This window comes from Pochonia chlamydosporia, chromosome 2 (genome assembly GCF_001653235.2).
Source record: "Pochonia chlamydosporia 170 chromosome 2, whole genome shotgun sequence".
NCBI lineage: Eukaryota > Fungi > Ascomycota > Sordariomycetes > Hypocreales > Clavicipitaceae > Pochonia > Pochonia chlamydosporia.
The window spans coordinates 3,281,321-3,297,737 of NC_035791.1; the positions used below are offsets into that span (position 1 = coordinate 3,281,321).

The 16,417-nt window shown below is 50.0% G+C and overlaps 5 protein-coding genes across 5 annotated transcripts in view; 3 read left to right on the forward strand and 2 right to left on the reverse strand.

Annotated features, from left to right (window-relative positions):
• Positions 1-622: 622 nt before the first annotated feature.
• Positions 623-1,564, reverse strand: VFPPC_03091 (ribosomal small subunit assembly protein; the record flags this gene model as incomplete). Its single annotated transcript, XM_018282636.1, has 1 exon — positions 623-1,564. The coding sequence occupies one exon, from the start codon at positions 1,562-1,564 to the stop codon at positions 623-625; it is 942 nt and encodes a 313-aa protein (XP_018147190.1).
• A 913-nt stretch (positions 1,565-2,477) lies between these two features.
• On the forward strand, positions 2,478-3,723 carry VFPPC_03092 (hypothetical protein; the record flags this gene model as incomplete). Its single annotated transcript, XM_018282637.1, has 3 exons — positions 2,478-2,663; positions 2,720-2,801; positions 2,858-3,723. The coding sequence occupies 3 exons, from the start codon at positions 2,478-2,480 to the stop codon at positions 3,721-3,723; spliced, it is 1,134 nt and encodes a 377-aa protein (XP_018147191.1).
• Positions 3,724-9,200: 5,477 nt separating this feature from the next.
• VFPPC_03096 (glutamine synthetase) lies at positions 9,201-11,332 on the forward strand (the record flags this gene model as incomplete). The annotated part of the gene is made up of 7 exons (XM_018282639.1): positions 9,201-9,203; positions 9,329-9,367; positions 9,431-9,523; positions 10,100-10,434; positions 10,495-10,617; positions 10,674-10,720; positions 10,893-11,332. The coding sequence occupies 7 exons, from the start codon at positions 9,201-9,203 to the stop codon at positions 11,330-11,332; spliced, it is 1,080 nt and encodes a 359-aa protein (XP_018147193.1).
• Positions 11,333-12,995: 1,663 nt separating this feature from the next.
• Positions 12,996-14,220, forward strand: VFPPC_03098 (hypothetical protein; the record flags this gene model as incomplete). The annotated part of the gene is made up of 3 exons (XM_018282641.1): positions 12,996-13,487; positions 13,545-13,959; positions 14,015-14,220. 3 exons carry the CDS (start codon positions 12,996-12,998, stop codon positions 14,218-14,220), a joined length of 1,113 nt encoding a protein of 370 aa, XP_018147195.1.
• A 575-nt stretch (positions 14,221-14,795) lies between these two features.
• Positions 14,796-16,417, reverse strand: part of VFPPC_03099 (serine-type carboxypeptidase) — a gene marked incomplete at both ends in the record, with an annotated part of 1,639 nt that continues 17 nt past the window's right edge. The window contains 3 exons of the mRNA XM_022428310.1: positions 14,796-15,856; positions 15,923-16,184; positions 16,228-16,417. The exon at positions 16,228-16,417 is cut by the window's right edge and continues 17 nt beyond it. Of these exons, the coding sequence (XP_022284592.1) occupies positions 14,796-15,856; positions 15,923-16,184; positions 16,228-16,417 (1,513 nt within the window). The remainder of the gene's footprint in view (positions 15,857-15,922; positions 16,185-16,227) is intronic.

Here is a 16,417-nt window from a genome sequence, read left to right on the forward strand (position 1 = left end):
CTGGTATCTACTTTGCTAATATACAGGTGTATACATTGAATCTATTCCTGGACACATCTTTGACATTGATCTCGTGATTCTATCACGCCGTGATTCCAACTTCCACATGGCCACCCATGTGGATCAGGTACTAGCCCATTGTTGCGGGCTCCGAAGATGGAATACAAGTCGTCGTGTGACTGACCTTGATAAAAGATCTGATAATGGCGTCTCGATAGTTTTGCTGCAAATTGATTGCATTCCATCTGACTTGGGAAGAAAAGGCTGCAGAAAACGCGAATCGGGTGTTGATGGGCTATGAGCCGGCATGGAAATTCTTCCGAAACTGCCCAAGACACAGCTTTAGGTCCTGTGATACTATATCTTAGCCTACTGATATGGTCCAACCCGTGAGATTACACATAGGACACTTCGGTGATATCATCTTCAGACGAGTTGAGAAGATTGTTTGTAACGCGGTTGTTTTCGGCACCCACCAAATAACAGACCTGAGATACTCAGACTGTTTTTGGCGCTTTGATGGCCCCGCGGCGTCATCATGTTAAGGGGGAGATAGTACAAACAGGGAATGAAGGGAATTGCACATACGTTTTAGAAACTTGTTCGATTGTGTCGAAGACTCTCAGGTCTCTGGCTTAAACTTGCCGCGTTTCTCCCGCATGGCATCGACTTTTCGCCTATCGTCCTGAAATCGTCTAAGAAGGGCTGCCTGCTCCATCTTCCGCTGCTCGCGAAGCTGGAATCGATAGAAATTCTTCAACTCGGACTTCTTCTTGGCTGCCTTGTCCACCATTCGTTGCTTAGCCTCTTCAGCTTCGGTACGGCTAGCTGGTGCCGCTCTTCCTCCTCGTGTGACAGTGACGAAGCCATCTTCGTCAGGTTCATTTCGAAGTCTCTTGGCCAGTTCGATAGCCTCCTTCTCCTTGCGGTTGAATACATTGAAAAATGCGTGGACAGCTGTTTGGGCGGCGGACTTGTCTACTCTCGAAAGCTGTAGGTGTGAAGATATCCACGATGATCCTAATGACGGAACATCATCCGCCAAACCTTCGCCCCACACGGGATATTTTTTACTCTTTTGAAGCTTTGCGATGGCCTTGAGTACCAATTGGACACTCTTCTCGTCCGCAAGCAGCACCACTGCAGTGCCACTGCTTCTATGTAATTGCCTTGTCCAAATTTGTGGTAACCGGGAAGCCACTTCCTCTCGCTCTCTTTCTTCAGCTTCGATGTCCATCATTTTGCGCTTCCTGGCGAGACCCTGCATCTTAGTAGCTTGGGCAGGGTCAACCTCCAAGCCGGTTGTTGCTTCGTCCTCAAAAATAATAGTTTCGAAGCGTCCAGCGCCGACGAGATTGCTGAATACAGCTCTGAAATGAGGCTCAGTGCTGTCTGCTGGAACATTCTTCAGAAAAAGGCTCCGGGAGTCGTTCGGCGTCGGGATTTTCGGTGCATTTTGACGAACACGAACTTCGTGGACGGCGCTGTGAGGGAAGGACGGGACGGGTGGCATGCGAATCGGCAGGATTGCGAACTGGTCGCTTGATGTGTCGTTCGCAGCCATGCTGGAGGGTGGTGAGACTTTCCTCGCACAATCGGCAATTATTCGCTAGGAGAGGAAATTCGAAGCAGCTTTGGGTTTAGATATGGGTGATTTTCTCCCAGGAATTTCTCATGTCCTGCTTGGAAGAAAAAATTGGCCCCACCTTTATCGATACCGGGTGCTAATATTACTGCTTACACTGTATGAATTCGATATCGAAGTCTGCGACAAAGCAGGCGAGCGTAATCGAGAAATCAAAATAACCAACGGCCGTTTGAAAATAGAGGTTTTAAAAAATTATTTGATTTCAAAATGCGTGTATATGCCGGGCTGCTGATGGCGGTTTGCAAGCATCTGCTGTCGTATGACACCACATCGTGCAAGTTGTGCTCGCCTAGTCGCGTAATTGTCGCGTGTAATGGCCAGCCCAAATGTTGATGTTTAGTCGCGAAAGGTAATATTATCTTGAAATTGCTAAACGATACGTAGACAAAACTTTCTACAGGCTGTGTTTACCTAGAATCGAGCACATGAAGGGTGCGTGTGTCACGGGTTCGTTTCTGTGCTCACCAGACCACATTTAGTTTGGTATGTCAGCTTCCGGAAACGAAATCAACCATCAACAAGTGCGAAATGCATGAATATTGTGAATAATCCAAATATACATGAGCAAACCTTTTTGTGCGTGAGTTAAAAATTCATCCTTTACCATATTTGTCAAAAAAACTAGCCAATTTGCTGCTCCCATTAGCTCCCAGCTATCCGACACTGAAGCACCTAAAGGCCACCCACAAAACTCTCCACAGTCTGAGGCACGCTTTTTGACGTCAGCCTCGTAAGTAAGCTCACACAAGCTCAACCCGCCGCCTCTGGCAGCTCCAAACATCACGAGCAACACCGACGTGATAGGATTCGCTACCAGTGCCTGTTCGCCATGAAGCCGATTATCGCGATACCGGCAACTCTAGCCCTCATCTTTCGGGCCTGGAGCAGGAACTCTCTGACGCCCGCAGGCATCTTCGCCGCAACACTGACAGCCATCGCGCACGCCTACCATCCTTGGAATCTGCCATTCGCCTTGCTCGCTGTATTCTTCCTGGCGGGGACTCGGGTGACACATGTACGGACAGGATGGCCCAAGATTTTAAGGGTACAAAATGCTAACATGATGCACAGATCAAGGAAAATGTCAAGGCCACGTTGACTATGCACTCGAAGGGGAGCTCAGGCGGCGAAGGGCCACGAACACACGTCCAAGGTATGCTGATGGTGTCTAGGAAATAAATAACTAGACAACTAACGAACGGTATACAGTTTTTGCAAATTCGCTAATGGCCTCGATACTCACGGTCGCCCACGGATATCAACTACGATCAAGAGTCGCTGCATATGCCGATCCCAATAGCCCCAACCCAGAGGGTAGCTTGTGCTACTCTTGGGGTGGTGACCTCTTGGTCGTGGGTATCATCGCCAACTATGCGGCAATCGCCGCCGACACTTTCAGTTCCGAGCTGGGAATTCTATCCAAGAGCCAGCCACGATTGATAACCTCTCTGACGCTAAGAAAGGTACCTCCAGGAACGAACGGAGGTGTCACACTACTTGGACTGGCAGCCGGCTTGTTCGGCTCGATGGTCATAGTAGCCACTACAATGGTGTTCTTGCCTGCATGTACGTCTGACACTGCGCCAACACTCGGAGGCGGTGCACCATGGACCCTGTTTCAGCGACGCATCTTCATGGGTGGTCTCGTCCTCTGGGGTACTCTGGGTAGCGTTGTGGACAGCTTCCTCGGAGGCATGTTTCAACGATCCGTCAAGGATGTGCGATCTGGTAAGATTGTCGAGGGCGAGGGCGGAAACCGCGTGCTAGTATCTGCGCCAAGCAGTAGAGCATCACAACGTGCCGCATCAAAGGTCACCGTGGATGGTGGAGCCGATAAGCAGGACGGTTCGGCAGTCGACGACCAAGACGAGGATGAGAACAGGTACAACCCCAAGAATAAGCATCGCAAGCCAAGCTTCGGTGACCAACGGCCGTCGAGGGTGATCGAGAGCGGATGGGACCTCTTGGATAACAACGACGTCAACTTTCTTATGGCAACCACCATGAGCGTGGGCGCAATGGGCGTGGCCAGTTGGTATTGGGGAGTACCTCTGGAGTCGGTATGGAAGCTTTGAGATTGGGGAGCCTTAGAAGCTACATGTCCTAGAAGTCACTTTTACATACAGCATGTTTCTGCAGCCAGCCTGTTCATCCAGAAGACTCATGGAAGCATATTGTGGGATATCTAGATGTAGTACATGGCATGTGCAAGCGTTTGGCAGTGGTGGTCAGGTACTTTGGGAAATCTGGCATCGCGTAGGAAAGGGGATCTGGGGATCTGGGGAATCGGGTGCCTGGAAATGTAGCCTCACCTCACATGGTGTTGGGATGGGTTCCGATAATCGGAAGGACGACTGATAAGACCAAATACCAACTACTACACCAGACCTTTTTACCCGCTGCCTGCCAATCTGTTCAGCCCATTTTGTCAGATCCCTTGGTCGTCAAAAATTTAGACAGACACCCCCAAGGTCTGGTACAACCATGCGTGTCGAGATGCGCAGAAACTCAGCAGCTACCTGCTCAAGTTTGTTCCCGACAGCCCGGGCCGAGATAATTCTCACCTGTGGTATTTGGGTCCATGCAGAGGCAAAGATTGCCGAGTTTGGCAGTCAAGCACATGTTGACAATCACTCATACGGCTGACTACCGGAAATAAAGTGAACAAATCACGTCACAGGTAAACTAGACTATCAATTTGCCGCCTTAGGGGGTCTGTCCCCAGCACTCCGCAAATTGTCGCATGTTGCTGTCGAGATCCCTCGGTCCGGGATCGGGAAACTCGAAGCGAAGATTGGGGAAAGGGGGTAGAACAGACTAGGAAAAAATGGAGTATCGTGTATGAAGCCATCATCGTCCTGTAGGATTGCTTGTGATTACAGCGCCGTCGAGATTGGTAAAGGATGGATTTGCCAATTGATGTGTCTGGAAATCGGAAACTGTCATTGTGTGTTGTAATAGGGACAGGATAAATGGATGGGCTCAAGCTAGCATTATCTGGGGTGGGCAAAGAAAGGGTCCATCCTGAAGGAGGGGTGTGGTCGACGACGTGGTTCTTGCGGGGGTGCGCGTGAAGTTGACCGTGTAGATCGGAATGCTCAAGATGAATGCAACGACAAGTGCACTTCCGTCGCGGATGGTCGGTGCAATTTGCCAACGGGTTGGAATCAATTTTTCTTTTCCTTGGGCGTGGCTCAACTTTTGGAGGCCGGTAACTACATATTGGTGTGCCTGTCAAATTGCAGCCTGTCATTTGTCGCAATGTCTTTGTTTCGAGTGATTTATGTTATATGCCGCAAGGGGCGGTCAATCGGACTCTTCATGCCGAGACAAGACAAGACAAGAGCTGTCACCAAGTAAAAGTCTATTCCTGGTCTTGCTGGATGCTGCGCAACATATGTTGCAGCATAGGAACTGTACATGAAGGTATCGGATTGAAATGCAGGGTAGCACCTTCCATGAGACAGCATGAGAATCTCGCTTCTTGAGTCATCACCAAAAAGCAATAGATATTCTGAAACAATTGATCGAGGCAACGGACAGAATTATTACAGTGCAGAATTTTACTGTGCATCAAGTACAATGCAGTACACGACCACATTCAAGGGCTGAGGATATTCAATTTCCCAGGAACATGCATTCACAACCCGCGATGCTCCGAGGAGACCCGTTTCGGACCAACGCTATGTTTGAGCGACTTCGGGAATTCTACTCAGAGCCTTTTTTGAAGGCGCCAAAATCGAAAGGGAAATAGAATACCACACAAAACCTTGTGAAGAAATGTTCCCAAAACTGAAAGTGTATGCGGGTCGTGGAGATGATGTGCTCTTCAGCCAATCAGCTGCCGACGATAAGCTGTCGAGTTTAAGTTGGGGCGAAAAAACAGGGACTTGGCTGGGGTTCTGTGGCGTGGACCATGGAGCCCTGCCTTTGGGGCCAAAGGACGGGATGGAAACCCCGAAAAGAATAGGCATGGGCATGATTCGTCCGACAGGCCGGGCTGAGAAGATTAGATGTGCATGATCATGCTTTCAAGGTGAAGGATATTATTAGAGAAGGAGCGATTTTTGTCGCGGTTGAAAGGGGTAGCTGGAAATGCGAAGCCAGAAGGGCATTCTGCTCCTGGTGCCAAATTGAGGGACATTGCCATCTGACAAGCCAAAAACAAGAAAAAAAGGTAGCTCCGGAAGTGTCAGCAACAGGCAATTAAACCCAAATATGACCAGACTGATGACCAACATGCCCTGCTGGAATGCACATATGTAGTCTCGAGTATCTTCTCTCACATGTCGAAGCACGAATGACATGTGCGGGAGTTGAGAGTCAAAACGGTCGTGTGCCATTTGATTCTGAGACAAGACGGTCTGGTGTCTTGGCCCGCCCCGGATCGAAACTGTCTTTGAGTCCCCCGGCTTTTGCTGGCCGGGTTGGGGACTTGTGGCCGGAGATGGGCCAAGGTTATTGACGCAGGACGGGCGTTAACGCAAGGTAAATGGAACCTTCTCTGCGCGTCAGGAATCATCCTGCCTCGGGGACACGGTACACACGGGTACTTGAATACATTGAAGTCTGGTACCGTGGCGAAGTGTACCTCAGTTGAAAGTATCGTAAGCCAGCTAGGCGCTGAGACTCTCACCGTTGAAATTTTACCATCATGCCGTTCGGTATAAGCAGCTGATGCTCAAAAGAGCTCAAACGGTTTCGAGGCGGCCGAAATGGCATTGACTGAGAGATTGAACGGTGAGACCGCGTCACGATGCCCAGCCTCCAGGAGCAGCCAAGATTAGACACAGTTGACCTGTGCTTGCAGCCTGCGAGGCAAGCCGGACGTTGAATGACCAGACGGTTCTTGGGTGAGGCACTGCAAACACGGGGTGCTGGAGCTTCTAGAGGGGCCTCTGGGGCTCTTGACTGCTTTGTCTCGTGTTATGGGACCCTCGGCGCCCGTATTTTGAAGCAAAAATAGCATGTGGTGACGACTAAAACGGAGAACACAGCCTCAACTCAAAGGGCACTGGGTCAGCATTGAAGTGTGACACAACAGCGAACCAAGCAGGCTCCCTCAGGAGTCGGAACCGTCAGCCGCCCACCGCCACAATTCAGTTCTGAGCAAGCCGCCTGTTCACCTGGCCAACACCTGGCATGAACTTGACATGCATTCCTCCAGCTGGCAACTGCTGGCTCGCTGGTACCTGGAAATCGGCCGCCCAGCAGATGACACTTCAACAATGCTCTGGAGAGCAAGTCCAGACGAGGCCCATCGATGATCGTCCTCATTCAAACACCTGCACGGAAATTGCATCAAATTACGACAATAAGTGGCTCTTGCGGTGTCGCAAGTGAGGTCATCCCTAACATTACCTAGGTATTCAAAGACCATGACGATGCGATGGAGTGTTGCATTTGGACCAATTCGGAAAACCGGTTTGCAGGGACATCCTTCATTGATGTCAGTGTCGTCAGTGAGGCAAACCAAGCGGGTCGTGAGCACCAGGTGTTTCCAATGTTGGGCATGTCAAGGTGATGATCGGCCATTCTACGCTGTAGGGGGGTGGGAGTTTTGCTCCGTCGTGAACTCGATCGCAAACCCCCACGATCAAGGACCTTTTCTTTGGACAAGCTTGCATTTAGCAGGAGTTGACGGACGATTCTCCGTGAAGTAACCAAGAATTCCTTCAACATGGCCAGAGCATTGCATTCAATATTGTCATAATGTAGCACATTCAGTCATCACCACCTCTTGGCAACCAAGAAATTTTTAAACCAGGTCGTCAGAAAAGCCACCCCGCCATTTTGTCAGGCTGGGACAGACCAGACTGGAGAGATAAGAAAAAGCATGTGCCTGAATGGAGTACCAGCCGCCCTCGTCGCACGACATGCGCCTTTGTCGATGCATGGAGACACTCATCAAGGGAAACCCTGCAGCCAGCCTTGAAGAGCCCAGCATTTGGTCCAGTCTGGTGCTGGCAATTCTGAGGCTTGCATCACGGACACACACCAAACTGATTCTCACCGCACCCAATGGTTACCATTGAATCCTTGACGATGCATGCTGTATGTAAGTTGAAATTGTAACATGATTTTATTTTGTTACTGTACAGTACAGTACAGTACAGTACAGTACCATAATACCTGTTATATTGGGGAGGTGCATTTGTGCAGAATGACTTGCTCTTTCCTTGTTTATTCGTCCAATTGTCCCGCTTTTTTGTTGTCTTCCAGAACAAGCTGCATCAAGAGCCGTCTGGACCCTTCCTTTGGTTTCAATGTTCCCGCTGGCCGCCTCTACCCGTGAATGTCCTCTATAAACCTATCTAAGGTTATGGGCCAAGCTGGGGCCAGCAACCTCCGGACCCAAAAGATAGGGAAGAATAGGGCAAATCCTAGCAATTTCTTAGCAAATAGTACCGTGGAAGGGCGTGTAGGTGTGTCATGAAATTGTTGATGGAGCGGCAGCCCAATTGCGAGTCATAGGATCGGATGCGGAACCGTCATTGTGACTGTTACCCGGGCTTGGCTTCACGATGCAAGGCAGACGATTACGTTTATGGTATCAACATTGCAAGTCGTGTCAAAATTCAATATGACATTTTTGGTGCAATATCAAATTGTAATAGGGTCAGCATCACTGGTCAGCGACAATCCTGCTGACCACTTGATATCGCCCGATAACCAGACGCGCTTCTTCCCCAGACTATCCCATATGTTCTGGTCGCTTCGTCGCATCTAGTGGCCGAAGCCGCAGGCCAGCACAGACAGCTAAATTTTTTCAGTTCTTCTTTTCGTCCAGGTCCTCACGTACCGACATTTACAGCGGTGCGCAGAGGGGCCAGGGCTGACCGATTGCAGTTGAGCACGCAGGAGGTGAGACGAAGAAAAAGAACAAGCCCTGTCGAACGCGCAGAGTACTGTACCATCAGCTCAGGTACCGCGGGTACTTGGATTCCAGACGTCTCCTGCGCGACACTGCTGGTCTCGTCGCCGTCTCCGAGGGCGTGTGTTCCAGCCGTGGGGCCTCCTAAATGTTGCCAAAACCAATGACATGATTCAATGTGGTGGAATCTTTGGGGCTCTTTGGGGCGCGCTCACTCATCGCCCATTCACAGCCCGGCTCCGGAACCAGCGAGTAAGCCACCACGACTTTGTATTTTCCTTATCTATACCTTTTTGCAAGTCACTCTCCGTTGCGAGGTTGCGAGCCCCCCGCGACTTTGTCCAGCCCACTTGGGAGGGGAGGGGTGGGGATAAGAGGCTGGCTGGCTGCCTTCAAGTTACTTCTGGTTGATGGGTTTCCCGCGATACGGACGCTCGCGGTCTCTTGTTTCTCACTCGTTCGTTCGTTGCGCCTGGATACATAAAACCCTCGCCGCCCCAGGTCTCGAGATTTCAGGAACAACCGTTTGAAAGAAATTCATCCACATTTATTTGTGATTGCATTTTCCTGCAGCTAGCTTCACTTTATACCCAGCTGCATTTTTGCCCTTTACATACAAAGACAAACCTGTCTTTCAGTTTTTCAGTTTTACCACACATCACACACAACACCGCAGTCATGGTGAGTCCCGCGTCCAAGTGCTGCTGCGCTGTCACCCACCCAATGGGAGCGCACCCAGACACCCTGCATGCAGGGACGACAATCGACTCAAAATCACAAATTGCTAACAAATTGCCTGCTATTAGACGTCAACACGAGAAATCTTTTCCTCCCGAACGGAGACTGTACGAGCCGATTTTGCCCAAACTTCACAATCGATGCCATGTTGCTGACCGATTTTCCTGCAGCTCAACAAATACCTGAAGCTCGACCAGAAGGGCTCCATTATGGCCGAATACGTCTGGGTCGATGCCAACGGCGATACTCGATCAAAATCAAGGGTGAGTCGCGCATCTCCAGGAACCCCCCCAAGTCAATGACACGCATTGTTCTGTCGCCTCCCTTATCTCTGGCCAACCCCTGCCCGCCATTTTGACCGCACACGACACATCTGCCATGTGGCTGCCAAGTCCCGACTTGTTCCGTCCGATTTTTGGATCCTGTCTTTATCTGGGCGCGGCGTGGAATCCCGCGAGTGCGAGTGGCTGTTTCCGGGGCGCACAAGACCTGCCCAAGGCAATTTGTGACCTGAGCCACAATTGGCGGTGGGGCGAAGCAGCCAATTGCCTGCGCCCCAGCCTCGCCCAGAATAGGAAGACCACCCCGCATCATTCAACGCCGAAGTTGCCCCACTGGTTCCGGCCAGGCGGGCCAATCATCGCGCGGATGTCGGCAACCTCTCGGTCTCGTGGCGGATCCAATGACGGCACCAGCGACCAAATTGGTGACAATGCGGCCTTGCATTTGGCAAACAAAGGCGTTTGTGTGCGGTGCATGACGTAGCGCATTGCGTTGATCTGACTTGTTCGAGTTGAAGAAATTCAAAGACGAGACACTAACGGTTATTGTTCTTGCAGACTCTTCCCGAGAAGGACTACAAGCCTGAAGATCTCCCCGTTTGGAACTTCGACGGCTCCTCTACCGAGCAGGCTCCCGGCGATAACTCTGACGTCTACCTGCGTCCTTGTGCCATCTACCCCGATCCCTTCCGTGGCTCTCCCAACATCATCGTTCTTGCTGAGTGCTGGAACGCCGATGGCACTCCCAACAAGTTCAACTTCCGCCATGAGTGCAACAAGGTGATGGAGGCTTATGCCGACCACGAGCCCTGGTTCGGTCTCGAGCAGGAGTACACTCTGCTCGACCACGACGACAAGCCTTTCGGCTGGCCCACCGGTGGTTACCCTGCTCCGTATGTTACTTCGACTTTTCCCAGATGTATTTGGGTTCATATTCACTAACACCTTCACAGTCAGGGTCCTTACTACTGCGGTGTTGGCAGTGGCAAGGTCGTTATGCGTGACATTGTCGACTCCCACTACAAGGCTTGCTTGTACGCTGGAATCCACATCTCTGGTACCAATGCTGAGGTCATGTAAGTTTGCGACACCTTTTCCCCTTGCTGGTTTCGGCTACTAACATGCTGTGCAGGATGTCTCAGTGGGAATACCAGGTTGGACCTTGCGTTGGCATTGGCAGTAAGTTTAACCCTCGCGATCTCGTCAATTTTTCTTCACACCGCGACCCTTCGACCGCATTGGGGATCCTGCCATTCTTGGACGGAGACCCTTGTGGGGCGAGTGGGTATTGACCCACCTTTCTCAATTTGCCCCACTTCTTCCGTGCACACACATGCTAACAACACCAAAGTGGGCGATGAACTCTGGATTTCACGATTTATCCTCGCCCGCGTCGCAGAAGACTTCGGCATCAAGGTTTCTTTCCATCCGAAGCCCATGCGCGGCGAGTGGAATGGGGCCGGGCTTCATTCCAATTTCAGCACAAAAGAAATGCGCGTGGAGGGCGGCATGAAGCACATCGAAGATGCGCTCAAGAAGCTCGAGCCTCACCACGTCGAGTGTATTAAGGAGTACGGTGAAGACAACGACCAGCGTCTTACCGGACGTCACGAGACCGGCTCCATTGACCAGTTCACATATGGAGTTGCTAACCGTGGCTGCTCTATCCGTATCCCTCGCGAGACTGCTGCCAAGGGCTACGGTTACTTTGAGGATCGCCGACCTGCTTCCAACGCTGATCCTTACCGTGTCACCAAGATTCTCATGACTTCGATATTTGGCAAGGTGTAGAGAGACTTGTGGTACTTGAATAGACTAGCATTAATGGTTTTGGTTTCATTGCCATGGCGTTTTGGGTGGGATAAACTTCATAAAGAAGACTAGGTAGCAAATGATGTTATAGCTAATACAACTGAACAATTTGTCAAACATTTAATCATTCCTCTTGTTACAGTGCATCTAAGTAGTTGCACACTTGCTCAATGACCGGACCTTTTCGACGGATAGGCTTAATTGTGTGTTGTGATGTACAATGCTTGGGCGTTGCTGCCTCGGTACGTACAGATGAGATGGATAGCAAGGCTTCCGAGTCTGATCGAAATGCGTAGATGTCACAAAAAGACCCATGATTGTGCAACAGACGAACCAAGGCGTTGACACCGGATCGACCTGGCGAAGCCCAAAAGTTGAAATGTACCACACTTAAGACCGGTGTCAACGCCTTGGTTCGTCTGTTGCACAATCATGGGTCTTTTTGTCACATCTACGCATTTCGATCAGACTCGGAACCCTTGCTATCCATCTCATCTGTACGTACCGAGGATGTATTGGCTTTGGATACTCCTCCATTTGCATGTACCATGCCCACGGGTGCATGATATTTGCAAAAGGAGTACGAGAGGTGCCGACAGCAGGTTTAGCGGAAACGATTCTAACACTACTTTAACATCCTAGCAGATAATCAATTTCTATTGCTTTCAATCCTTCATAGGACGCAAGCGGTTCAGGTATAAAACCTGAATCGCAATTCGCGTTCTGCAGCACTTACACGGAGACTGTGGTGTGGTGTCCTGATTATAGACTCGCTGGGTTTTGTAGCAGAACATGACGTCCTCAAGCTGCGAGCTTGAGGACGTCATCGGGCATCATACTACCTCAATTTCAGTGACGCTGAATTAAGTAGTCTTGGGGTCTTACAGGTTTCTCATCTTTGCCCAATACCATGCCATCGATAGTACAGCCTCTGACGCCACCTGCAGTAGCACAACATCATCCCCTCTCTGTCACAGCTAGATATTCTAGTATACAAAAGTCTTGCTAGGACGATATGACCGCACATGATGGAAATGATGTATATGACCTAAGCACGAATTCGAACCAAATAGTCCAATGGTCCGCCCCACGCGAGCCAATATGCGAAAAGTAAGCTTTGCATCCTTCAGTTGCAAGGTTTATGTTGACTCTTGAAACTCCATGAACACCCCTTCATTTTGGTTTCCCAGCTAGCAGTCATCATTTTAGTACAGAGCTCCGCACTTGTGAACTAAGGAAGATCAATCTTTCGCGGCATGGTTACCCTTCCAAAGGCGCTTGGAATTAATTGAATAACATGCTTCTCATCCCAAATTTGAGCTTGGTGTTGGTTCTGCAAACAATGGATACTGAGGCTAATTGCTGACAGGAATCCCTGCTGACAGCTCATGCCACTACTCACATGCCACATACAGACTACAATTATTTGAAGGAGCGGAACCGAGGCCCTTTGCGAGATTTAACGCATTAATATGTAGATATCTATATATATTCGTGCGGCTCACACAAAGATTGGAGAAAAGTTGCAAACTAATCTATATCAGACCGGTTGTGGGCGAGTACAGTTACATTGAGGTCTTCCAGGCTTTATTGCCTTCAAAGTGTACAACCGACACACCTGCGACTGACTCAAGATATCACGATGAGTTTTCACAAACTTCTTGCCGCGCTTGCCTTGGCGACAGCAGCCAAGGCAACACCAGCCGAGCGTCGCGACATAGACAACACCCAACCAGTCGGAACAAACCCCATCAATGCCTTTGACGTAAAGTTCCTTGGCAACCAGGTCGCGGACAATAGCTGCACCCACAGAGACCTCGGTTTTGCAGGAAAGATCAAAGATAAATGGTACGCCATATATGGTGATAACCTGTGGTGTGCTCCGGGAGTAACCGATCCGACCAAAGACACTCCCGGTTTTCACGGCATGGTTCGAGACTCGGTCTCTGCTCTCGGCAATAATCCCCTCGTTGTGCATGATCTGAATCTTAACAATGACTCTCCAGTCAAACACCCAAATCAGTTTGTTCCATTTAATTCAAATTGGGGAGAGAGCAACACCGTAGGATTTGGCGGGACTAGTCTCGTAGAGACGGACTATAACTCGGCCACTGCGGCGCTGTACTACCTTATTGTAAGCTCATATCCACCCAGGAGGCCCAGAACAGACAGTGGCTAACAATCCCACCAGAATAAGAATGAAGACTACAGCCATGCCGGTATTGCAAAGGTACAGGTCACAAATGGTGCTCCCAAGGTCGTCCAACGCCTCGGTAGCCAAGGATGGTGGTGGGATACCTCAAAAACAGCCAAATTTGGAGATGTTGCCGCCTACCGCGACACCAACAGCGAATACATCTACATCCTTGGCAACCCACCCAAGACCGTCACAACTTGGCCGGGCAATCAGTATGTATATCAGGCACGTGTCAAGGCCAGCGAAGCATTCGACCTCAGCAAGTATCAATACTGGTGGGGAAGACAACAAGGCTGGAAGAGCAATCTCTTGACAACGCTTACACCCGAAACTGCGGTGATGTGGGGTGTTGGACAGGGCCAGATTGTCTATAGCAACTTTTTCAAGGCGTACATCTACGTTCATCTGAGTAAGTTCCACTGTGCCATTTGTAACCACACATGTGAAACTAACTGTCCCAATAGGCGGTTCTACAGTAGCCCTGCGAACAGCGCCGAAGCCAGAGGGTCCATGGACTGCTGACAAGGAGATTTACAAGGCAACTCCTATCGATGGCGGCCTTGTCTATGCGGGAGTTGCCTACCCCTATCTGGACACCACCGGAAAGACGTTAACCATTGCTTTTACGAACAATAACCACATTCAGGTTATCAAGGTTACATTTAAGTGAGGCGATAGAGGTGAGGATGGTATAGGCAATTGATGGGCAGGTTCGATCACCACTTTGTTCCTAATTATGTTGTTGCTCCAGCATGACCTGCAGTGAATACACTGCTCCTATAGCCAAGTTGTAATAGAATGAGTTTACACAATAGTATAAGGAGTCCCGCCGTTGGGGTTAGGCAGCGCAAATCACGTAGCATGTGGCAGAACGAAACGATGTGTTTTATCGGTACTGGGGAAAAAGAAGAATACGTGGACGGCAGCCTCCTTCAGGCCATAGTTTGACAATGCAGTTCTGCAGCATCTGTGAAAAGGCTCTTTCATTGAAACCAATACTTTGTCTAGTTGTGGCACAGATAGTTTGACAATGCAGTTCTGCAGCATCTATGAAAAGGCTCTTTCATTGAAACCAACACTTTGTCTAGTTGTGGCACAGTGTCCACAAGCATGTGAGTACTACCGCAATACTTTTGCAGTTCACGTATTACACTCAGGGGTGACATTACATTGAATATTTGTATTACTATCGACAATAGGTACTCATTCACACAAAAGACAGTCTCCTCCTTGCTCTTCGTCCGCTTATTCGGAAGACCGCTTCTTCTTGCAGGGCTTAGGATCATTGTATCCTGGCGGTGCCGTTCCCTTCCCCAGAGGACCATTTGGCTGAGGAAACTTGGGATCAATAGTAAATGGCTTTTTGCTGCTCAGCGAATCCACGCGACCAAGCAAGAATTCCAAATGACGGAATGCAGCGCTAGGAGCGTACTGGGGAACCATATGACCGGACAGTGACACGCCAACATATGTCAGCCCGCGCTCTGTATGAGTGGTTCCAAAAACTCCAGCACCGGCAATGGTTCCCAGTTCACCCCTGGTGTGATAAGGAACATAAAATGGCTCTGTTGGCGGCTTCTGGAAACCAAGCTTTCCGCCAAAAGTCATGTTCTGAATCGCCATGAGCGTGCCATTTGCCAGCAGAATAAAGTCGAGGGCTCCGTGACCAATGACCACGTTCTTCGTCTTGTCGATGACATTGCCGAGGACAGTGGTACTAGAAGGAGGCGATTTGTCGCCGTCGACAAAGACGGGGCCGCCGCAGGATGCCCATGTTCTATTGAGGGGCGCGTTGATGGCCTTCTTCACGTCCTGGCGGTCGAAGTAGATGGACGCACCCTTGGGGAGGTAGTCGAAACTGCCGGGGAAACCGAGCACATCCCACAACAGAGGACAAGTCGTGGCAACTTGATAGACATCAAAGCAGGGGTTGATTTCTGTAACGGCCTGCTGGATGCTGTTCGCAAGCAGGTAGTCATCGCACTCTGGTCGAGCTTTGCCGGTTTTGGGATCAACGCCAGGAAGAGGGTTCGGAAGATGGCTGCGAGCAGGGTAGTTGAGATGTTTGCTGCGAGCATCAGCATATCCGCACTTTCTGTCGATGTCGTGGATCTGCTTGGTGAAGGTGTCGTTGAAAGGAAACAAGTTGCGATGGTAGTCGACGAAGGGCACCAGGGTGAGTTCGGTGACGCGGTCATCGACAATGGAAGGATCGTAGATGAGCATTCCCTTCATGTTGAAGTACTTCTTATCGTTGGCCTTGATCATTCCGTTGGCAATATACGGGCAGTACATGCCGCTATGTACTCTTGTCAGTTTTCTGTGCTTCCACAGCTAAAGGAGCGAAGAAGTGTCTTACGCATATGATTCGCCTGTGATGTACACCTTGTACCCTTGCATGGAAAAGGTGTCAATAAAGTTTTTAAAGAAGCCCATGAATTGCTTGGCGACGTCTTCCTCATCTTGAGCAGTTACGGTGCCAGTGGAGAAACCAGTGTTGATGGGTTGCTCAACCCAGACAACATTGGTGAGGTGGTGCCATGCCCAAGGATTAGGGACAGGCTTGAATGTCCCATACTGCCACATGAATGGACCATTTTCCTGAATGAATCCTTCAAGAGATGAACAACCAGGCTGCAATTGTTTGTTCAAAATCAGCTTCAAGTTCGGGACTTGCACCACGGCGAGTTGACAACTCATGTAGGTCAAGACTTACTCCTCCGTTCAGCCAGATGACAATTTCCTTCTCGGCATCGGGGTTCGGGGACGGCTGGAACCAAAAGTAGAACTTATTCGGACCATCCAAGTCCTTCGAGATGGACATTTCACCCGCGTAAGCCTCGCCAATGTCAAAATCGACATCAGGA